Below are 22,763 nucleotides of genomic sequence, written 5' to 3' on the forward strand. Positions count from 1 at the left end.
TTACTAATTTTGGTCTGTGTGAGTTTCCGTAGATGCGGAAGTCAGCAGCGTTTCACAACTGCGGGCCCGGCGTGACTTTCAGAGGGGGGTCAGGCAGGCACAGATTGGGGGTCGTCTGAAGCCTGCTAGCTGTCAAAATGAGGGTTTTAAAAGCTGCACTGTGTCTGACAAAGTCGCGTTATGCGGCTCCGGGAAGTGTCACGCTGAAGAAGGTAACATTCGATAAGCCCCTCGCGACAGGCGGAGCTGCACTGATATCAGGCTGCTCTTTGCTCATCTTCCATCTCGTGTCCTCAGGTGCTCATCGACAGCTGCAGGTCCTGCTCCTCCGGCGTGTTTCCCAACGAGAGGATCCGAAATATCGGGATCTCCGCGCACATCGACTCGGGAAAGACCACCCTGACCGAGCGCGTCCTCTACTACACTGGCAGGATAGCAGAGATACACGAGGTGAGCAGCACTGTGTGTTTGGCATGCGGTCTGCGATCGTGTGGAGTGATTTAAATGAATAAATCTGAACTGGTTTGCTGTTGGATGATTCCTGTAGGTGAAGGGAAAGGATGGTGTCGGAGCCACTATGGACTCTATGGAGCTGGAGAGGCAGAGAGGCATCACCATCCAGTCCGCAGCCACGTACACCATGTGGAAGGATCACAACATCAACATCATTGACACGCCAGGTAATGAGAGCTGTAAAAAAAACAAAATAGATCAGTTGTTTTCACATTGTGTGACCGGCATCTTCTGAAGGCTGGCAGAGAGCACAGCAGGACAAATCTGTGTTTATCTGGCTTTCTGCATTAGTGGCATTTTCATTACATTCAAGTCTGCTGTTTATGTTGTCAGGCCATGTGGACTTCACCATTGAAGTGGAGCGAGCCCTGAGAGTGCTGGATGGTGCTGTGTTGGTTCTGTGTGCGGTGGGAGGTGTCCAGTGTCAGACCATGACTGTAAACAGACAAATGAAACGTTACAACGTCCCCTTCCTCACCTTCATCAACAAGCTGGACCGCATGGGGGCCAACCCCAGCCGAGCCCTGCAGCAGATGAGGTACTGTTCATGACCTCCTCAGCCTCGTTCACTGACAGAAGCAGAGGTTTATAAGCAGTTTCTGTTGCCTTACATTGGTTGAGATTTTTGACTCGTGTTGAAATGTCTCTTTAGATCCAAACTTAATCACAACGCAGCCTTTGTCAACATCCCCATTGGCTTGGAGGGGAACATGCGTGGCATCATTGACCTTGTCGAGGAGCGCAGCATTTATTTTGATGGACCATTTGGGTGTGTGATCCACGAGCTCAATCCTTTTTCATTTTTACATGCACCCAACCTTAAGATGAGACATATTTTTATGCCACAATAAAGTTATTGTAATATGAAATGTGTTTAAATGTTATTTCCTTTCCGCAGCCAAACAATTCGCTACGATGAAATCCCTGCAGATTTTCGAGCTGAGGCGACAGACCGGAGGGAGGAGTTGGTGGAATGTGTTGCAAACGCAGATGAAATTTTGGGAGAATTGTTTCTGGAAGAAACAGTCCCAACCAACAGTGACCTGAAGGTTAGTGGCTGATAAAGGAGAACATTTGTACCAAGATGTGAAAGTTAGAAGGAATAATTCTGACTAATGGGTATAAATAGTGTTCATAACCATAACTCCTAAACTTCTTATGATATCAGTTCAGTCTAGCTTGATCTGTTGGAGGAAACTCAAACCAGGTGATGCTGATGGATTTCAGATTGACCTGAAATGTCATTCGCCACATCCATTGCGTTTCTGACTGGGTGACGTTGTGGGAGGTGCAGAATGTGACCAACCTGATGACAGTGGCGCTCTGTGATGATCTCTTGTTGCTGACCCATTCACGTCATGCCAAGAAATCTTTAGGATTTTCCACAGGCGCCTCTGGTGGAAAGTATTTTGAGGCTTATCTGATCTCTGCCGTGTGCTTCCATGTCTCTCAGAGTCGCAGGTGTAGATCTGTATGGAGCACAATGCTCATGTTTGAGCGAAGCTTGATGTTTGTGCTGGCAGCAGAGTTTGACCACATTTAATGTAACCCCTGGAAATCTGCAGCCACCTTCTCAGTCCTGCAATAGATATCTATAGACTTATGTCTCCACTGTTGCTTAGAATGCTTCCCTGTTATGTTAAATGATCAGCTTCTGCTGGTTTACTTTGTCAGTAGTTGCTTGGCCAGTGTTGATGCCCTTCTTCAGTACCTTTAGAAGATGCGGAGTCTGATCTTCTCGCTGTTCCTCTGCAGAGAAGTTGTCAGCTCCTGTAAGTCTGCACTGTCATCAGCATCCCTGTACACCGAATCCTGTCTACGTCTGTGGGAAGCCTTTTTCAGAACGAATCTGGCTGCCATCAGGAGCAGTAGGGCAGAGAGGATGCAGGGTCATCTGACACCGGATGCAATATCACAGAACTTGGTTGTACCGTTTTCTGTTCCCATGCAGCAACTTTAGTTTTTAGATAGGCCTTTGAATACGGCGATGAAGCTTTGGGTCATGCAGTCCTCCTCACTATGCAGTATAGGGTTTTTGCGTAGTTTCGAATGCTCGCTCTACTTTCTCGCCAGGCTCGTTTGTCTCAACAGCAACTGGTCAGTAACCTTTTTTCTCCCGTCAGTCCAGTTGTCATTAGGCTGTATCTATTTGATTCTTCTTCTCGTCCATCTTTGCTCTAATGAAAATATGATTGTTGATGCCAGCGAGTCTTCTTTGAGATGTTACTGGGTCAGAGTGTATTTTCAAAACAGAAATGTTTGGTCTGTTTTGTCACCTCTGTTGTCCAGGCTGCGATCCGCAGGGCCACGGTGCAGCGTCTCTTCACCCCGGTGTTGGTCGGCACAGCGCTGAAGAACAAAGGCGTCCAGCCCCTCCTGGACGCCGTGCTGGATTACCTGCCCAACCCCAGCGAAGTCAAAAACTACGCCATCCTCAACGATGAGTGAGTGTGGCTTCATGCTGCCCTGCTTTACATACAAAGTGTCTGAACAGTTAACTGAGCATCAGGCTCCTGTGTCTCACCCGAGAGGCGTTATCCTGCAATGTTTTTTTTTTTGTTTTTTTTCCATTATCAGAGATTCAACTACAACAACAAAGATTGAAATGGACTCAACAAGAGATGCTTCAAACCCATATGTCGGTCTGGCCTTCAAACTGGAGGTATGTACTTTAAATGCTGTGCGTTGACAGTAGGAGCACAAACAAACTCTCATAGTTTTTTGTTTCCCGTGGCCCTCGTCTCATTACCAGGCGGGGAGGTTTGGCCAGCTGACGTATATACGGGTGTACCAGGGCTGTCTGAAGAAAGGGGAATACATCTACAACACGCGCACAAGCAAGCGAGTCCGGATTCAGAGGCTTGTGCGTCTCCATGCTGATCAGATGGAGGTAAGAGGAGAAGAGCATGACTTCCCAGAATGGAGGTTCTTCTTCTGGCCTTTATCAAGTGTGTAGATAACGATACCTCTGTCTTGCATCAAAACAATTATTTTAATAGAAATTAGTAACCACATCAAGTCCCCATATAAACCTCACTGGTTCTCTTTTCCCCTTGCTTTATAAGGACGTGGATGAGGTTTATGCAGGAGACATCTGTGCTCTGTTTGGGATCGATTGTGCAAGTGGAGACACTTTCACATCCAAAGCTACGGCTAACCTGTCCATGGTGAGCGGCATGTTTTTTGTAAATCATGGTTGAAGGAAAAAAAAACAAAAAACGTCTTCTTCAGAAATGATTTTTATTTTTAGTGCATCAGGTACCTCTGGTGTTAATTTGTAATGATTTTTGCCTCCCAGGAGTCCATTCACATCCCAGAGCCTGTCATTTCCATGGCCATGAAGCCAGCCAACAAGGTAAAGAAATGCTGTAATTCACCTGCAGTATTGGAAACTCATTCATATTCTGACCAGCCGTGGAAGAACACGTCTCTCTATTTGTTTTTTTGTATATTCTCTCAACCAATCAGAACGACCTGGATAAGTTCTCCAAAGGTATAAACCGTTTCACCAGAGAAGATCCTACATTTAGAGTCCACTTCGACACCGAGAGTAAAGAAACCATCATCTCAGGGATGGGAGAGCTGCATCTGGAAATCTACTCACAGGTGAGCAGGCACAGTGTCGCTCTGGGACAAACGGCAGGAGCAGTGTAGGATCTGGTCCAGGGTTCAATTTTTTTTTTTTTAAATCCTGTATTTCCTTGTAGAAAGAACCCATAATGTCTGATTTGGAATAAACCACATTTTTACCAAAATATCTAGGAAAGAATAAAGATAAATTCATTTTATGTAACTTACTGTGTTACGTTTGGAAAAATATTGCCCAGTTCCTCCTAATTTACATTATAATATGTGAGCAAGGCACCATTGTTTTACTATATTTTAATGACAAGGTTGTATTATTTTAGCATTTAGGTGTTTTATGAATTAAGATCTTAAAAAAACAATAAGCTCATATTTTATTAAACCTTTTATACTCAATCATATGTCTTTGTAGAGGGTCAGCCTGGACACATGAACACTTCTGGTACACTTTTAAGGAATCTCTTTAATCATGGAATCAACTTGTTTTCCTCCACACAACATAATCTTGTATATTTCATATAAAGAGATGATTCACTGCACCAAAATCAGCCGAACTCCAGACCTCAAAAATCCTTCACAAACATTCGAGGCACACATATATTTCATGTGGCAGATCCCTTTTGCTCGTGTGCGTTTGACAGATTGTGTGTTTCTGCTGTTCCAGAGGATGGAGAGGGAGTACAACTGCCCCTGTGTGATGGGGAAACCCAAAGTGGCTTTCAGAGAGACCATCACCAGCTCAGTACCGTAAGTCCCGATCTCTTCCAACAAACACACCACTTTAGACACCAGTCTGTGTATCTTAATTATATTTATTCAGCTAAAAAAATACTCCATACTTCAGGCGTATCACTTGCAGATGATGGTTGAATAAAATATTTAGAACATAAACTACATTATTTTAACTTGTTTGTGCTGCAAAAACAACAAAACGTCCTTTTCAACACCTTTATGCTTCAGTGTTGGAGTACATGATGTGTTTGGACTTGTTTTGGCAGTGTGATGAAGTTGTTTAGTCGCTGTTGGGAGGTTTTTCACATTCATGGCAGTGAGGAAGCTGCTCCATCTGCACCACTTTAACGCCCTCTGCAGGAGACCAGGTGAACAGCAGCTTCCAAGGGACGATTTCCTACAAAGAAACAAAGGAAATCACAAATGTACAACAGCTATCTGATTATATATGTCTTCCTAACATGACACTGTATAGTTCAGCAACAATCACACAGCAATGCTCTAAACCGGTTCACTGATGCTGCAAACACCAAAGAGCATTGGATGTTTTACCAGCTGCCATTTTAATACGATTGATTTAGTTTTTACTTTTTCATCATGAAGACTATCAGATCGCCTTTCTTTGTTCAATAAGTTGTTCAGAGACTTGTCCTTTCAGACAGCTTGTTGTAGGGACATAAATAAAAGGGACATACTCAAGAGGACATGTTTTTAACTGTGGAATTGTTTGAAACTTTGGGGAATTTTTTTTTTTTTTTTTTGCTCCAGCTGTGTAAAAGTTTCGAAAAATTGCAACAAAGTGTTTCAAAGTGAGAAAATCACCAAATATAAAGTTGTTGATTATCAGTTTAAATTGGCTGACATAATACGAAGTGTATCAAGAGAAGAAGTTTGTCAAAAACAACTTTGACGTTTTGATTATTTCCTTGCCCAGTACCAGATTCTGTACTTTTAAATCTGCAGCATACACGATTTAATTCTTGCCACTTGTCTCTGCACTCGGTGGCAGTGATGAGTTTCTGCTTTCATCTGATTTTAAGTTTGCTCCAAAAGTTTTCAGGGGCTTATTAAAGTATTGAGAACTGACAGTGGTGGAATAGATCAGTAAGCCATGAAGTGATCCTGTGATTCAGGCCATGCTGGACTGAGATGTCATTTACCTGGGACACCAGCTCATGCAGCAGCGTGTGACAGTCGAACTTCAGGTGGTCGTCCTCAGTTGCCTGCAGTGCACAAAATGTGGAATTGTTGCAAACACACAAATCTCAAAGTTTTCTTTATTCTCGTCTGCTAAATCTGTCTGGATTTTGACAGAAAGCTGAAGATGTTGCGCATGTTTATTTACATTTTAACATGAAGAACAACTGAATCCAGAGCAGACACGTGGCTCAACGTAAAACAGATATTTCAAGGGTAGAAGAACTTTACATGCACATTTTTTTTCTCTGTTCAGTCTGAACCGTTGGTCTTTGATAAGAAATGATAAAGTTAACATGCGACAGTGAGGTAAAACCCCCTACCTGCTGTGTGATGTTGACCACCTGAGCCATGTTGTACAGCGAGTTCTCACTAGATTCTTTCAGCATGACGAAGCTGGACGCCACGATGCCCAGGTGCCACAGAGGCTTATTTTGAGGCTCAATGTGACCATGGCTGTCTGAGAGGAGATTATACAAGGCTTCAATAAACCACATATATCACGTTTCATAAATAGACAATGAGAGCAGAGAAGGAAAAGTTAGTTTCCTTTTAAATAATAATAATAGTAAAAAAAGAGGACTTGACAGTGTTAAAATAATGAAGTGCAATCCTCTTTGTCTCACTGAACCTACCAGGTAAATACTGTGCTGACACGAGGCTTTTGTTGGTCTTGAATTGCTCATACAAGGCCTGTTCCTGAGCCGTGGTGTTGATCTTCAGAAGCTCCTCGCAGGAGGCCTGCACATCAGCAGACCGCTGCTTTTCCCCTCGTGGGAACAAAACCTCCACCGAGCACTTCTGAGCAGCCTGGATGAGTTCAGCACATGGAGCACGGTTGATAAGCGAGACATGCACATAAAATGCAAACGGAGCGAAGGCGTAGTCCAGATGTTACCACGGCAACCAGTGAGTCAGGATTGCAACACATCACCTGACTCACGTTTCCTCTCAGCCTGGTCCGACCTGCTCTCTAAAGCCAGAGATTATCCAGCTGTGTACTTTAAACTCCTACTTAATACAGTTTACTGAGTGTTTTTTTTCCACAAAAGGAGCCGTTCTATAGGCTGCTTCAGTCATTTAACACATCTGTACAGATACACATAAAGGGATCTGTTTTTTTGGTTTTTTTTTTTTTTTTTTAATCTATATCACAATACAACTACAAATCATGATAATTAGTAATGTTTTATCAGACAGAAAGATTAATTGCATTTTACAGTATGTTTCTGGGTCTTCAAACCCATTTATTACACACAATAAAATATGGAAAAGGTGCTCCCAATGTCCTCAAAGCTACTTGATTCATATCCGAATTGTAATTTAATCCAAGTGATCGGTGTTCTGCCAGTAGAAGCACCACACTCCTACATAAGTACAAATGCAAATATGGAGAGAAACGAGAGGGAACCTCCGGCAGACTCAAAGGTCATGGCCATCAGCCTTCCCTGGTTGTGTTGGAGAAAAAGGAACGGAGCAGAGAATGACAAGCAAGTCACGGATTTTGTAACTGCTGTGATGATTCATTAGAAAAGCCTACATTGCTGATTATTTCGTGCACTGTGATCTCCAGCTGGTACTTTCTTCCAGAGTCGGCGACATCCTGGAACAGACATGAGATCACAGTCAAAGTTCAGATAGGCTTGTATAGAGTGAGTTTATGGTTCTAGTCTTGTGTTTAAATGTAAGACTTCACGTCAGAGGAAAGTGAAGACCTCTGACCTCTGCATTCCCGCCGTGGACCCTCTGCAGTCCGAACAGCTTGAACGGAGAGCCGTGGCGCGTGTTGAGGTAATGCTGGACGACCTTGGCTGCTCTCTGAGCAGGATACTGGTTTGGATTCAGCTCCCCAGTTTCCATCACATCCTCCTCAGGTACTTCTATCACTAGCAGCTGTTCCTGTGGACAGTCAGAGAGGATACGGATTGAAAATGCCAAGAGAGGCTGCTGCACTGAGCAGGAGTAGGTTCCCAGCTTCTGGTGGACTTTGACCCACGGTGGAGCTTTTCTCTTGGATCAGGTTTTTTTCTTTTCAACCCCAGATAAGTAAAGACTGAGACAGAAGGAGAAGTTTCTCTGAGAGGAGAATGACGGTGCAGAGTGGAGAGATGGACAGCTGTTTAAGGAAAGGAGGAAAGGAGGAAAGGAACTGCATCTTGCCTTGAAAATGGGCTTCCTGCTGACTGCTGGGCAGGTGGAAAGTTTTGTCTGTTCGCTGTTCGCAGTCAGCTGCTCCTCACGCCAGTGGAAATATGACTTCCCACTTCCTCTGACTGCACAGCGCTTTGAGGACTGCCCCTTTTTAAAGACACACAGCCTTTTTTCTCCTCCCCATAGATCTTTAACACTAAATATCTCTACACTCTTATTTTAACATGATCAGTATGTAGAATGCGGTCGTGTAGCCATTCTACTGTCCCTTCTGCAAAATTTCAAAGATTTCTTAAATTAATGATCACTTCAGTTCAGCCTTTAAATTTGACTTTAGTTTAATTATAATCAGCCAAAGTGCAGACATTCCACAATAAAATCTTAAAAAATTCAATCATGTTTCTGAAAACCATTTCTAATTTCGTCAAAAAAAGGTATTTCATTTATCATGAAGTCAGTTTTTATTTGTTCAGAGCATGCTTCATTTCTCAACATCACACTTCTGTAACCTGTTCTGATATCTTACATTAAATGTGTGTTCAGAAGCACTGAAACTGCATCAGTCCATACAATGATGGTAAAACTTTGATTTAATCAGTTGAAATTTAATTTAAAACCATTTTTCTTTCCGTTATTCAATTCATATTCGATGTTATAATACTTCGACTCCTCTAAAGAAGCTGCATCCTAAAGTAGTGGCTAAAAATGTATGTGTCTGTATTCTGTACCAGTTCATCCAGTGTCTGTACAGAACAACACTGAAGTCCAGATCAGTCAGGGAATGAACAGGCCACCAGTAAAGGCAGGAAACTACACACACCAGTTCAGCTCAAAGACACTGTTTTGGATTGATAATCTGGAGTACCTACAGATAACCTATGCGTTTACTGCTGCAGTGTAATCCACATGGCAGTGACTCTGTTCTGGTAAAGTGGGCTGGATCAGAATGTTTGGTCCTGGGCAGTCCAGACAGATTGTGTTAAGAATTGTGCTGTTTTTTTGAGATTCCTACTCCGTGTGTGTTTGAGGTAAGAGTGCTGTTGTCGCAAGAGAGCTGTTGTCATCTGCCTTGTTGCTCAGTTGGTCTGCTTTCAAAATGACATTGGCAAATTGAACCAAAGCAAATGAAAGCGTGAAAGTTTTCATTATATCCCGCCCGATCAAAGAGAGTCCACGCCAAGTTTTCTGGGTGTCCAAAAAAAAAAAAAGAAGAAGCAAGTTTTGTAAGGCTTTTTGTTGTTGTTCTTTCTGCAGGTTTGACTTCACACATAAGAAGCAGACGGGTGGCTCTGGACAGTTTGGTAAAGTTATTGGCGTCCTTGAGCCTCTCGAGCCTGAACTTTCCACCAAGCTGGAGTTTGAGGATCGGACAGTCGGAACCAACGTCCCGAAGCAGTTTATCCCCGCTGTTGAAAAGGTCATCTTATCACAGTCATGTTTTCTGTCTCCCTTTCTGTCATCCTTTTCTACTCTTCACATCTTATTTTGGCATCAGTTGTTGCAGTGGGAAATAAAATCTTTGGTTTCCTTGGTTCTTCGTCTGCTTCACTCCGTGTTTTTTCCTTCCCATCATGCCACAGGGCTTCCGAGAGGCCTGTGACAAGGGTCCCCTGAGCGGACATAAGATTTCAGGAGTGAAGTTTGTCCTGGAGGACGGCGCAAACCACATGGTGGACTCCAATGAGATCTCCTTCATCCGGGCAGGAGAGGGCGCTCTTAAGCAAGGTGAGGGTCCGATGACAGTCAAACCCACCAGGCACATTCAGTTTATTTCTGACTATCTGTGCTTCAAGTTAAGTTTATTGTCTTTGTTTATGTCTTTCCTCTGCAGCTATGGAGAAGGCCAACCCCATCATCCTGGAGCCGATCATGTCTGTGGAGGTGGTCGCCCCTCAGGAGTTTCAGGGAGCCGTCATCTCTGGGATCAACCGCCGTCACGGCGTGATCACGGGACAGGACGGAGCTGAGGGATACTTCACTCTGTATGCCGAGGTGACTGACTGCATTTATCTTCCTCTCGCAGGATGTGCTCAGCGGGTTTAAATAGCGGGTGGTCCGGATGCTCGCCAACTTAGTGGATGTTAGTGTGTGAAAGAACGAACAAAACAAACTATTCAGTCAGATTACTGACCTGCTGTTTCAGTCTTCAGTCTTCAACTCTTCACCACCATTTGCACGGTGATGATTTCATTCTTTTTTCCCTCCGACAGGTTCCACTAAATGACATGTTTGGCTATGCTACAGAGCTACGCTCCTGCACTGAGGTAAGTTCACCCTGAGATACTGAAAGTCTGAAAACACAGTTGGAAAGTGTTCACACGTGTTGTTGTTCCTGATCTGAGGCCAAAGTTGAAAAACTGTTTATCCTGTCAGTGTTGCTCCTACAACAATGCTGAGTTTTCAACTAAATGGAAGTATTTTTATCAGCTCAGAACTCACCAGCAGCTTTCAAAATGCATAAAGGCGTCGGAGCAGAATCCGCAAGGATATGAAGTATGCCTCATCAAGTGTGTGATCTGTCCAGAAGTTGTTCCTCCATGGTGCATTCAGACCTTAATTCAAAACACGGTTCATTTGGAGGCAAACTGAAACCTTTTCAGTCACACTTCTTCAGGTTAGGGTTGAAGCACATTGAAGGATTGATGTATTTCCCGGTATATTAAATGATATACAGAGCAAAAAAGATGCTTTAATCAGTCAATTCAGACTCTGTAATTTTGCCTTTATCCTGAACTACTCGCTAAAAGTAAGGATACTTCTGTTTTGTAGATTATTTCATTCTCGCAGCAGTGTTTCCTGTTAAAGCACTGACGAGCCGGGTATGCTGGTAGAGCCCTTGAAGTGAAGAATCACTGTTACAACTAAAAGATGAACCTACCAGACAAAAATGTCCTTAGTTTCAGTGCATAGATTATATTTCAGTTTCTAGCGTATCCCCTCATTGTTTCAGGGAAAAGGCGAGTACACCATGGACTACAGCAGATATCAGCCCTGCTTACCAGCCACTCAGGAGGAGCTCGTCCATAAATACCTGGAGGCGACAGGACAGCTGCCCGTGAAGAAGAACAAGTGGAAGAGCTGAAGAGACTCATCCCAGCTCGTCACTATCAGACTTTCCCCCGTCTTTGCACACATTTCCCATCACATCGACATGACTTTTATTTGTAGAGCCAAACAAATGATGGTGATTTACTTTCCTTCGATTGTTTATCTTTCTCCCCGATAACTGCAGAAAACATATTTATTATGTTAGTTTTGGCGCCATTTGAACTCTACTGTCTCCCGCCACTGTTTAAAAACAAAAGGATAAGTTACAGCAAGCTCATTGTTTTCACTTGAGCTTATAATGGCTTTTGTACTATGTACAGAATGGTCTCCCTGTAATAATTATTTCAACAAAGACATTGATCCTTCTTTTAAAGCATGGTTTGGTTTCCATACAGATTTTTCATAATCAAGACAAACACTTTGCAGCCTATTAAGCAACCAAAAGCACCAATGCCCGTCTGGGACGGTTTCTTCTCACCTGTTCAGTGTTCTTTGCCATCTGAGGTACGATGTTGGGATCAGCTGGTACATCTGTTGAAGCAGTCTCAGGCCTGAAGGTCACAGTGGGGCTCCCAGTGACCCCACACACCGCCAGAACCAACGCAATCATCACACCCATCACTGCGCGCTGTAATAGATACACTTGAGGAAAGTAGAAATGACTTCTGTGGAAGAATGCAGGCAGGGAAATGACCGTCCTGTCAGCATGGGGTTATATAACGAGGAGGAGGAGGAGGGGAGCAGAGAGAAGGAGAGACTGTCCAGATCCTGTCGTCCTCTTGGCATGATCAGTTTATTTTCTTTTTCCTCTCTACAAAATGAAACGGCTCCATTTCATCTTGTTCTGTTATTCTTTTACTGACTCACTTATCAGCTGCCAACACAGTGTTTTAACCCAGAAGCGATTACTCTAACAAAGCATGTCTAATAATAGCTGCTGGAAATCCACACGTGATTGATAATTTGCAGGGCTGTCAGGTCCACGTGTGTTACAGCGGAAATGAGAACATTTAAGACTTTCGTTGGACTAAATGCAACATGTTCCTGATAACTGGGATCTTGAAACAAAATGAACAGCAACAACAAAGCATTGTGAAAAAGTGACATTATGCAACGCAAAGTTAAAAAAAAAAAAAAAAAAAAACCCAGGATATCCCTCCTGTTCAGATTGTGTCGGCAGAGTTTTATACTGATAAGTGAGGATAGAGGAAAAGGACACAGGATTCAGAGTTCTGGGAATTTTAAAGCAGTTCATGTAATGAACAACTTTCCCATAGCTGTGTTTCACAAAACGTCCTCTGAAAACAATCCAGCAGGGAAACATTTTTTGAAATAATCCTACATTTTGAACCCTTTTAGCATTTCTTCTATTAGTGAGCTATTGTTGAGTGTTTTGGGGGGGGGGGCACACTCAATTTTTTTTTTTTTTTTTAATTTTATTCTCTTTAAATGGCTCAGTTTGAAGAGATCGGCATCTTCCAATGAAGTATTAAATAATGTCTCTATTACAGTTAAATTCTACATATACAGTGATTTGATTTTGTGTCTTCGGGAAGGCTGTGAAAACCAATATAATGGTTCATTACCCAGTCAGTGAAGCAACAAATGTCCATTTCCATCATAAGTTTAGCTGGAGGTTGTGACCTTAACTTGTATTACTATGAGAGGACACTTTTCACATATTAAGACCAACAAGTCAATACAGTCAGGGAGTTATATTTTTTTAAACAGCTTTCAGGACACAGAACACATCTCTGTCCACTTGTCCTTCTTCCTCCTCTTCTTCACGTGATGCTTTTTGAAGACCGATGCTCTTTGATCATCATGTCTGTAACTTCCACCCGTCTCGGAGACGTAGCTTTGGCCTGTTTTGTGTCCTCTCTCTTCATGTCTCAGCTGTACGCCGCGAGGCAGATTATCAATGAGCTCATAGAGGGTGAAGATGCTGAAGCAAATTTCATCGTATGCCGTTTTGGCGCCGCACTCAAACAGGCAGGCGAAGGCCACGGCGGGCGGCTCCCCGGGTGAGGGGGACAGCTCCAGGTAGGCGAGGTCGGAGTAGGCGCTGGGACCCTCGTAGATCACCCAGGGGCCCCGCCAGCTGTCAGGATCTCGAGGAAAGAGGCTGAGGAACACACCCAGGTCTTTGCGAGCGGAGGTCAGTGTCGGGTGGGAGTAGACCACCCAGGTGGGTGTGAGGAAATCTGGAGTGGCGTTGTGACGAGGTGGCAACGAGCCGGTAGAAACCAGAGTATGGTCTTTTCGGCGTGCAGTGATGGAGCTGTCAGCTACGGAGCCGGCTGATGTGGTGTGAGAGGAGAAGGCCATGCAGGAGGTGCAGTGTCTGAAGCGGCGTGCGGGCCGCTGCAGGAGACCGTTGAGTGTCTTTCTAAGGTGCAAAGGGGCGGGAAATCCAACTACACTGCCGTGGCAACCATTCCGAGGCTCCTCCAACCGCTGCACCAGCTGCCCCTCCTGGAACACGGCTCCATCGTCCAGGCTGAGGGCCTGGACCCGATACCCCAGCGGGCTTCTGGCGTTGCAGTACAGGACGTTGGTCCCGTCCTCTTCATCCACAGACACCATCTGACACTCCACGCTCTCCGGCCCCGGCACGGCCTCGCCGAAACGCCAGGTCCTGCCGTGGGTGTCGCTGTGGAAGCAGAAGGAGTGGGGGGGTGGTCTGGCAGAGCTGGCCGAAGCACTCTCTGCACTGGATGTGGTAGGCGTAGGCGGGGATGAGCAGACGTCCCGACTTCAGCTGGATGCCATGACCCGGGCCCAGAGCGAACGTGGCCCATTCTGCCAGGAGGGAAGAATCAAACAGCGACGTTCTATCAGCAGCAAATTATGAGGAAAATGAAAAGTCTATCATCTGAAATCACAGAGCTACAAATAATTCTGCGTAAAAAAAGTTGCACTCACTTCATAATCAAAGCAAATGAATCAAGGTTTTCCCTTACCTTTAAGATTTTAATTTTTTTTTTTTCTACACACAGTTGGAACTGGGAACCTTACCAGTAGCTATTGTTATGAACTGATTGTTGTCATTTTCATGTGTTCATAAGTGCTGCTATTTCTTCATACTCATGTTTAAACTATTTCAAAGCAACGGTGACCATCTTTCTGTTTAATAGTGAATAATTTAGCTGTTCACAAGTTGAACAAAGATTTATAATAATTCTGTTTGTATGTATTCAGTCTATGCTGTTTGAATTAGTTCATGGTTGGAAAAACTAAGTTTTTTCCACTCTTCTTATTTTTCTTCTTCCAAGATGCACCTCTATGATTCAGTACAGCAGAATTATGCATTTTATGACCGTTTGTCCTCCTGGTACAATTTTAGTTCATATCGTGACCCCTTGTGGCCAGTATAAGCAATGAAAGAGCCTTTTCCTGTATCTAAAATATGTACAGTATTTACAACTTCAAAAGCCTTCACAGTTAGTGAAAGTAATACATACTCTATAACATATTTCCAGTTTAATAAGTTTTACTGTTCAGAACAAGACAGGGGAAAGTCTGATCTGAATGTTGTGTTGCTGTCTAAACCTTTGATGGTGTCTCCTATGACCCTCTTGGTGAGGTCAGTGACGGGGCTCCAGGTCTCTCCTCCATCAGTGCTGGAGACGTAGCAGAGCCGGGTCACGTTCTTCCCCGTCACCAGCTGGTAGGACTCCGACGTGTGGCCCAGGACGGCGATGAAGAAGAGGAAGAGCGTCCCGGTGAACTCGTCGTACACTGGACACGGGTTCATGGACCTGTGGCCCGGCAGGAAAGCAGTGCCAAGCACACACACGTCCTCCCACTGCAGCAGCAGCGGGGTGGAAGGACAACAATTTTCACGACATCTGTTTTCATTACTACAAAACTACTTGAGATCAATATTTCTTGCGTTTTCTCAAAACATTAAACACATCCAGCAATGGGAGTAACTGCTAAAATAAATGGCGGTACTATTTTGAGTACCAACACCGTGACTACTGTCTACAGCTACAAATCAAATGTGACTGGTGTCTTATCTCATGTTATCACACAGCAACATTTGAATAATTTTGATGAATGTAGTGTTTCCTGTTTGTAATTTATTCGTGTCAAGTGTCCATTTACTTAATTAATAATTTACCTTGAAAAGGTAGTTTTTCGTTTCCGCAGTCCCTTATGCTTGTTCCTGCGGAACTGTTGGGTTTTTATCTATCATAGTATCTAGAAATGACTGTTTTGTACTTGGCACTAGATAAATAAAGCTGAATTGAATCCATATTACAATGTCATAATAATTTAAAAGGAAGTGCATGTTGTAAAATAATAATAAAATTCATGCTAAGTGCTTGCGGTGTAGCTTTTAAACCGTTACATTGTTGCCAACTTCGGAATCAATAAAGTTCTAAATGACGTCATCAGCTAATTTGCATAGCTGCTCATTTGTAAATTGGATGATGACGTCATTTAAACGGATACATTGTATCTGATCATTCAAACTCATCTTTTACATGGAATTACAGACATCTAGGCATACACCAGTTGTGTTTAATTATACTTTTACAAATGTAGTAATCGATTCTGACTGGTCTCATACAGCAACATTTAAATGATTTAGATTCATGTTGTGCTTCCTGTTTGTAATTTATTCTGTCAAGTGTTTATTAGTTTCATTAATCATATATTCAGTCTTACAATAAATAATTGAACATGCATCTTAAAGTACTGTTTTCTTTCCTTTGTTTTAATAAAAATTCAAAGAATGAGAATGGTCTATTAGGTTTAAGCAAGATATAGTTTCCTATTTTATTATTTGCTCTGGAAACAAATACACATGTTTTACCTAAATAGCTTATTTGTGTCTGTGTATATCAGTAAAGTTACACTGCTATTTGAAGAGTCCCGAGGCATCACTGACCTCCACATAGTTCCTGTAGAAAGTTCCTTTCCTCATGACCAGCAGATGAGCCTGGGAGTCAGAGGGACTGAGCCGCTCCTCACAAAAGGCCAGAAAACATCTGGTCCGGGACAGGTAGAGCAGAGCCGGCACTCTGTAGGTCACCCCATTGGGCTCCTGACGGAAAAGCACCGACCTCGCTGGGAAATAGGGCGACTTCATGCTCTGGAGGCTGGATGAATCCTTCAAGGCAAATTTTCTGAGGAACAGGCCGAGTCAGACAAGCGTGTCAGATATACCAGTACGAAGACTCAGTTAAAGTGAGAACAAAGAAACGAAAGGGTGCAGACACTGAAAGATACATATGTGGGCCACACAGAAAATGAGTACTTTAGTTCAAAAATATTCCCTCATTTAAAATAGAAAGTCACACATTTGAAACATTATGAGTCTCTAACTTCTAAAGATTTGTGGGCTTCTGTAAAACATTGACTCCTATATCGAAAATGCTGTCCTATTATAATATGCATAAGCAAAGATGATATCTTAGGCAGCCAAAGCTTATTAAGAACATGGGACTGCAGGAGAATGTAAACTAGTCGTACGAATAAAAAACTTTGCTTCCACACAGTTTCCTGGGTTCACTAGGTTTCCCAGTGAAAGGCTTCAGTCAGGTGAACTGACTGGGAAGGAAAAGATGCTCAGGGAGCAACATACCAGCAGCAGTAGCTTTCAAAATGCTCAGCATCAAAATGTAATCATCTTTTATTGATTAATTTTACTGACCAAACATGGTAACTTACTCTGATGAAGGCTCCAAAATAAACCTGAAAACTTTTGGAATAATTCTCTTCATTGGGTACAAAAACAAACAAAAAAAAATCTCTATAGGTTTTGAAGCTGTCACTTTGAATTAAATTATGAGGGAGAAAAATAATTCGTTTTATATTTGATGAACTTACAGATATAAATGAATACATAATTTAAGAAAATCCAACAGTTACAAAATGTGTGCTAAGCTCAATGTGCTACAGTAAATCATATTGATTTAAGTGATGTCATTACATCATAATCCATTGAAATATACAGTGTAACATCAGCTGAATTACCATAATTTAAGTAGATGCAGCTTATCAAAGGCAATTTGAATTGTTTTCTTCTCTGAGGAGTCTCTGGCTAAAACCCTGTATTATGAGAAGACTGTTCATCTGTGAGTAATCTGAATTCTGTTTGTCTTTCCAGCCGTAACATAAATACAATCTGTTCAGTAAGAGACAACCTTTCCTATAAATCAAGAGACTGTTGTACTTTTTTTTGTTTTGTCCTTGTTTGTATTTCCACTTTGCCTGATCAGTCAATCCCCAAATACAATTAATTTCATATGAAACTTCAATATAAATGTAAAACTAAAGAAATCTTACTCACATTGAGTCTCAGACGCGACAACACAACAAAACTTGACCTGAAGACTAAATAAGTATCTGTTTTCTTCCTCACGCCTGAGAGGAGTTGATAAACAGTCAGTGAAGCTGCCTGCTTACCTCAGCATCACATTTCAGCACAAACTGATCTGCTTACCCAGGACTCGCTTGCTGTATCAGCAATTTGAAGAAGAAACCGTTCCTGAGAAGAAAATAGTAAATGACTGCAGAGTACTCACATGCACAATGTGTCGCTGCTTTGTGAAGGTATAGAGAACCTGAGTGAAGGGCGGACGTGTGGAGGGTGTGCGGCTGGTCTGTGTGTCTTTTTCGGGTGAGGGTTTGAAAACCGTGGCCTCTCCTCTCTGCGCCCTATTCAGCGCTGCAGTGTGGCATGCTGTTCACTGACCCAGAAATGGCCCACACTCATCAGATCTGCAGCTTTGGATGAATCAGCGCAGGGCCATCATTGTGGAGATGAAGGCCGGCCGAACAATGATTTGATGATGTGGCTCCTCTGTGTCCTCTGAGCTTCTATTCTCCACAGGTGCATCTCAAATCACTACAAAATCACATGAAAACTGAAGAATTTCCAAGCATTTTGAACATTGTAGTTGGGATTATTGTTGTCTGAACAAAAACAGGGAAAACATCTGCTCTCTTCAAATATTGTAATATTTTAAGAAACTGTACTCTGGATAAATGACTTCTAAATTAAATTATAAAGAATAAAACAAAAACAGGCCTCTCATGTTTCAGATACAGAACTTTCAATAGAACTACGGAAATAAACTATTTTATTGTCTTCTGGTGTTTCAGAGGAACTACAGCTACATTTAAAGCAAAACACACCAACAGTGTTATAATTTTCAATAAATATATCACTGTTACATCTATTTAAAGATTATTGATCTGTACACACAAACTTTCGCAACCTAAAATGCCGCTGGCTATTTCGATGGCTGACAGACTTGACAATCAAGTACAAACAACTCACATACAGTATTTGACACATTAGTTGTTAAATCAAGGGTTCTCAGCGCGTCAAAGGATGATACTCTAAGATTGAATAACAGTATGACAGAGCTTGTCTTTACCTTTGCATCATTGCATTTTGGTCTGTTTTGCCTTTTTTTTCTTCAAATCAAATTGTGTCTAAAAAGCAATTTGGAAATTTTAATTTCAAAGGCCCTAATGAAAGAAATGTACTAACTGAAATGGAGAAACTAATTCCTGAAGTTGGGCTTCCAGGCAGCTATCCCCACTACAGGATATTATCATGTAGATATTATGACAGATACAGATAGATTCAACAGATGGAAACAGAAGAGATAGTCTGTGTAACTTCAGTTCAACTCCTATGTATACGATCCTTCCACCTTTAGTGAGGCCTCCCACAGATCTTTCCAAAAATAAGGAAAAAGTTTGATCAGTCACTTTTATTCCTTCAGATTTATTCCTGTACATATATATATATATATATATATATATATATATATATATATATATATATATATATATATATATATATATATATATATATATATATATATATATATATATATATATATATATATATATATACACACACACACACATATATATATATATATATATGTATAAATAAAAGTAATGGCTATGTTGTGAATTAAATGGCAACTTCATAAAACAGTTCACACTCAGAGTTGATTCTGTCTTCTGTTCTCTGCAGACGGAACAGATCGTCACAGAGTTGTGGTCAAGCCTGAATGAGCAGACCACCCTTTAACAGACATTTGCACTGTGCTCAGTTCTCCCTTGACGGACTTGTGGGTGAAGGAGATGCCTCTGCTGATAAGAGAGTGCTGTGTAAATGTTTAACCTCCTTCCTCCTTGATCTGGGGGCAACATCTGCTTATATGAGCACCATCCACATCAGCCACATTTGTGAGAGGTGTCACTACCAACCTCAGCAAGGCAGCAGAAAGCAGGGTCCATACATTTCTATTTGGCAGGTTTTGAGGTGATGCCTTACCACTGACCATGGTAATGCTCAGAATCATCCAGACATCTCGGGTCGTCTGGATCAAACTGACTTTGTTGTTTCCAGAGTCATAAATGCACACTTATATTCTATTTTATTCTTATCGTTACATTTCTGTCCTTCATTTTAGTGTATTTTGTTTTAAGAGAGATATTTTGTTAAAAACAGGCTGCCTTCAGACAAAACTCAGGGACTCCAAAATAACTGACGTCATCAACACGCGCCCCATCTCCGCATGGCGTCCTGCAGAAGTTTGGTCTGCTACCACTAAGGTAGTTTAGATAACTGTTTGGGAGCTTATTGCTCATATCATGTGGTATTATTTTTAATCGTAAATGCTCAGAAAGTAGATATCGGCGTGTTGGTTGTCGTCGTTAAATCGTCAGTTAGACAGACTGTCGTGTTAGCATCACGGCTAACAGGTTAGCTCTTCTGCAGGTTGATATCAACATTGATGTAAAACTTGGGCTACCTGTACTAAAGTTTTTGTCTGTAAATGTGAAAAAAATCTCCTATTTAAATCACATAATTTGCGTACATCAGCTGTGTTCTTGCCAGTGTTTTTAGCCTGGTAAATATGGATTTTATCAGTCTGGGGATTTAATAAGATACACAGAAGAAAGACATCAGAATCTAATTAAATGGTGAAAGATGTTTTTTCTTAAAAGGCTTGAAATGTTGCGCTGAATGTCTGACAAAGCTAAATGGAAGTTTTATTGTTTGAATTAAACTATGGGATATTATCTTGTCATTTGCATCTTCAGATACATGATAAAGACTAATGTTAAAGTTTGTATTTGATATTGTCACTTCACTTGAAGAAGCATATTTTAGTTTACCATCTATTTGTCATGATAATGCATTTCTATCTCCTATTACACTACTTATAGATATGGAACGAGAGTCAATACTCGCTTACTCATGCACAGAAAATTACTGTTAAATTAGTGGTGAAACATTTCAGAAGTAAAGATACTGACATCAGTTCACCATGGAGTTGAACACCGAGGGACAAATAATATGGAACAGACAGGGATTGTTCCCTGTTGCTGATTATAATCTTTTACTTTATCAGATCATTGTGTGGTCAAGAGGATAGCTCAGGCTGATTTCGTTGTTTTATCATGCCAGATTAATTTAATTGTTTGTCTTAATTGTAATGTAAATAAAGCCTCCCTATCCATTAATATTTGTTATAATACTGTTAATATGCCAACTCTGCTGATTTTTTTGGAATCTTTCCTACAGTTCTTGTGTAGATTTTATGTTAAGAACTTTCTCAGTATAGAAAAACAGTGTGTAAAATTGATACCTTCATGCTACAATGGTTTTATTTATTTCCATTTCTCAGGCTCAGTATGGCCAGGCAGTGGTCTGAGGGCCACTCCACCTCCATCTTGTGTGTCGGAGCTTCTTCGGGCCCCGATGGTCTGCTCGCTTCAGGCTCCGAGGGCGCAGAAGTCACCGTGTGGAGCCAAGAGGGAAACATCCTCAGCCGCCTCGCTCTCCCAGGCGACGAGGACGTCACAAGTGTTGTGTTCTCACCCGTGGCCCCCAGCCAGCTGTACGTGTCACACGGAGACACGGTGAGCGTGCTCGACCCCAGGAACCTGAAGGGCCCCGCGGAGACGTTTCAGGGTGCGGGGGAGGAGGAGATCAATGCCCTGGCGTTGAACGAGACGGGTTCGGCCCTGGCGGTGGCGGATGACTCCGGGGCCGTGCGGGTGCTGGAGCTCCCGGCAGGGAAAGTGAGCAGGACTCTGCGCAGACACACGAATATCTGCTCCTCGGTGGCTTTCCGCCCCCACAGGCCCAACAACCTGGTTTCTGCTGGACTAGACATGCAGGTGAGGGACGGACGTTTGGTACATGGCCGATTTCATCTGGATAATTTTGATTGTCCGAACAGTTGCTGAACCCGAGTTTCTCCGTTGTTGGCTCAGGTGATGCTGTGGGGGCTGCAGAAGACCCGCCCCCTGTGGACGCTCAACCTTCAGGATGCGGCGGAGGAACAGGACGACCACCAGCAACGGCCCGGTCAGCTCTTCAATCCCCCGCTGGCCCACTGCGTTTCTGTGGCAAGCTGCGGGAACGTTCTGGGATGCGCCGCGGAGGACGGCCGGGTGCACCTCGTGCGCGTCGGCAGCGGCTCGAAGCTGGAGCAGCAGGGAGCTGTCAAAGCCCACGGCCAGGGAGCCTCACAGGCACACTTTGTGGGCTTCCTGTCCCACCCGTACTGGCTCGTCACCGGTGGGAATGACAGCCAGGTGGCCCTGTGGGACCGTCAGCAAGCACCCGGTGGTCGCTCCCGAGGGCAAAAATCAAGTCGCAGCGCCCAAACGCAGGAAGGGTAAAAACAAGGCGAGGAAAAAAGAACAACCCCAGGACAAAGAAAAGACGAAACCGGGTGCTGACGCTGAGAAGGAAGAAGCAGAGGTTGACGGCGAAGCAGCTGGAGGTGCGGAGGAGGCGATGGAGGAGAAGCCCGGCGCTAAACTGAGCATTAGACACGGGGATAAGGTGAACTGGCTGTGCCCCGCCAACCTGAAAGGAGAACCAAGTGTGCTGGTGGCAGATCAGAGTTCCAGCCTGACAGTCTACTCCCTTTCTCCGCTTTAGGTTCAAGCACTTTACTCCTCAGCGGTTTCTCTGGTCACACTAAAACATTTTAACTTGCCAAATATGAAATTACATTTTTTTTTAGAACGTATTTGCTTGTTTCCACTGCTGATTTCATCATTTGAATGTTTTGCTGAAATAAAGCTTGGATTAACATCGATCAGGCTTTTTTGTTTTTTGCACTGTAGTCGTTCCCAGCCTGGGTTTCAGTGCCTCTTTGGGGAGACACTGGAGATACGGGGAATAAAATTTTGGGAGCCAGTCTTAAAGCCTGATCTACAACCATGAAAAGTAAACTATAGTATTAAACAAACTGCATCTGAGCCTCTCTTCAGCTTTGAAATTGCTTTCATGGCATCACACTGGAATCCTTAATATTTTTTGGGAGTGTAAAATTTCCACATCTAAGGGAAGAGGTTTCTGTTGAAGGTCAAACGGAGTCTGCTGCGCTCTTTAAAGACTTCAGGCACAGACAGCTCAATTTAAGCCGAGCGCCAGAAAGAAATCAAAGCACGGCGGCTGTAAAATGAAAGAAAACAGTGTTCTGACTGAAGCTCAGATCTGAGCTGCTCTGTGGTCTGCCACACGAGCTCGT

The 22,763-nt window shown here is 42.9% G+C and overlaps 4 protein-coding genes across 5 annotated transcripts; 2 read left to right on the forward strand and 2 right to left on the reverse strand.

The window, feature by feature from the left end:
• The first annotated feature begins 53 nt into the window (after nt 1-53).
• On the forward strand, nt 54-12,056 carry gfm1 (G elongation factor, mitochondrial 1). The gene is made up of 18 exons (XM_030108907.1): nt 54-212; nt 298-450; nt 548-680; nt 847-1,051; nt 1,166-1,282; nt 1,412-1,562; nt 2,803-2,957; nt 3,091-3,175; nt 3,266-3,403; nt 3,579-3,680; nt 3,812-3,868; nt 3,982-4,119; nt 4,763-4,845; nt 9,433-9,595; nt 9,759-9,903; nt 10,010-10,170; nt 10,389-10,442; nt 11,129-12,056. Exons 1-18 carry the CDS (start codon nt 138-140, stop codon nt 11,258-11,260), a joined length of 2,247 nt encoding a protein of 748 aa, XP_029964767.1. The 5' UTR covers nt 54-137; the 3' UTR covers nt 11,261-12,056.
• lxn (latexin) lies at nt 4,431-11,868 on the reverse strand. Of its 2 annotated transcripts, none has more exons than XM_030108908.1 (7): nt 11,705-11,868; nt 7,750-7,926; nt 7,568-7,630; nt 6,663-6,837; nt 6,351-6,487; nt 5,991-6,053; nt 4,431-5,227 (listed from the first exon to the last, which is right to left on the reverse strand). In XM_030108908.1, the coding sequence occupies exons 1-7, from the start codon at nt 11,843-11,845 to the stop codon at nt 5,111-5,113; spliced, it is 873 nt and encodes a 290-aa protein (XP_029964768.1). In that variant the 5' UTR covers nt 11,846-11,868; the 3' UTR covers nt 4,431-5,110. The 2 variants fall into 2 exon arrangements, with proteins under 2 accessions (XP_029964768.1, XP_029964769.1); XM_030108909.1 differs by lacking the exon at nt 11,705-11,868 and adding an exon at nt 8,188-8,287 and having other exon boundaries at nt 4,434-5,227.
• Nucleotides 12,057-12,960: 904 nt separating the features above from the next.
• Nucleotides 12,961-16,330, reverse strand: neu4 (sialidase 4). The gene is given in 4 exon segments (XM_030108770.1): nt 12,961-13,902; nt 13,904-14,028; nt 14,779-15,034; nt 16,127-16,330. Coding segments are annotated over 4 exon segments (1,524 nt in total). The 5' UTR covers nt 16,328-16,330.
• Nucleotides 16,331-19,772: 3,442 nt separating this feature from the next.
• wdr53 (WD repeat domain 53) lies at nt 19,773-22,328 on the forward strand. The gene is given in 4 exon segments (XM_030108617.1): nt 19,773-19,821; nt 20,901-21,396; nt 21,493-21,831; nt 21,833-22,328. Coding segments are annotated over 3 exon segments (1,164 nt in total). The 5' UTR covers nt 19,773-19,821; nt 20,901-20,907; the 3' UTR covers nt 22,169-22,328.
• Nucleotides 22,329-22,763: the final 435 nt, after the last annotated feature.

This window comes from Salarias fasciatus, chromosome 14 (genome assembly GCF_902148845.1).
Source record: "Salarias fasciatus chromosome 14, fSalaFa1.1, whole genome shotgun sequence".
NCBI lineage: Eukaryota > Metazoa > Chordata > Actinopteri > Blenniiformes > Blenniidae > Salarias > Salarias fasciatus.

Excerpts from the sequence above, each read along its gene's own strand:
- gfm1 (XM_030108907.1), top strand. The coding sequence starts at position 138 with ATGAGGGTTTTAAAAGCTGCACTGTGTCTGACAAAGTCGCGTTATGCG. Across the intron at positions 681-846 it reads CAACATCATTGACACGCCAG|GCCATGTGGACTTCACCATT; the intron begins GTAATGAGAGCT and ends TTATGTTGTCAG. Across the intron at positions 4,120-4,762 it reads ATCTGGAAATCTACTCACAG|AGGATGGAGAGGGAGTACAA; the intron begins GTGAGCAGGCAC and ends CTGCTGTTCCAG.
- lxn (XM_030108908.1), bottom strand. The coding sequence starts at position 11,845 with ATGGGTGTGATGATTGCGTTGGTTCTGGCGGTGTGTGGGGTCACTGGG. Across the intron at positions 7,927-11,704 it reads TGGCAAAGAACACTGAACAG|GAACAGCTGCTAGTGATAGA; the intron begins GTGAGAAGAAAC and ends GACTGTCCACAG. Across the intron at positions 7,631-7,749 it reads TCCACGGCGGGAATGCAGAG|GATGTCGCCGACTCTGGAAG; the intron begins GTCAGAGGTCTT and ends TGTCTGTTCCAG.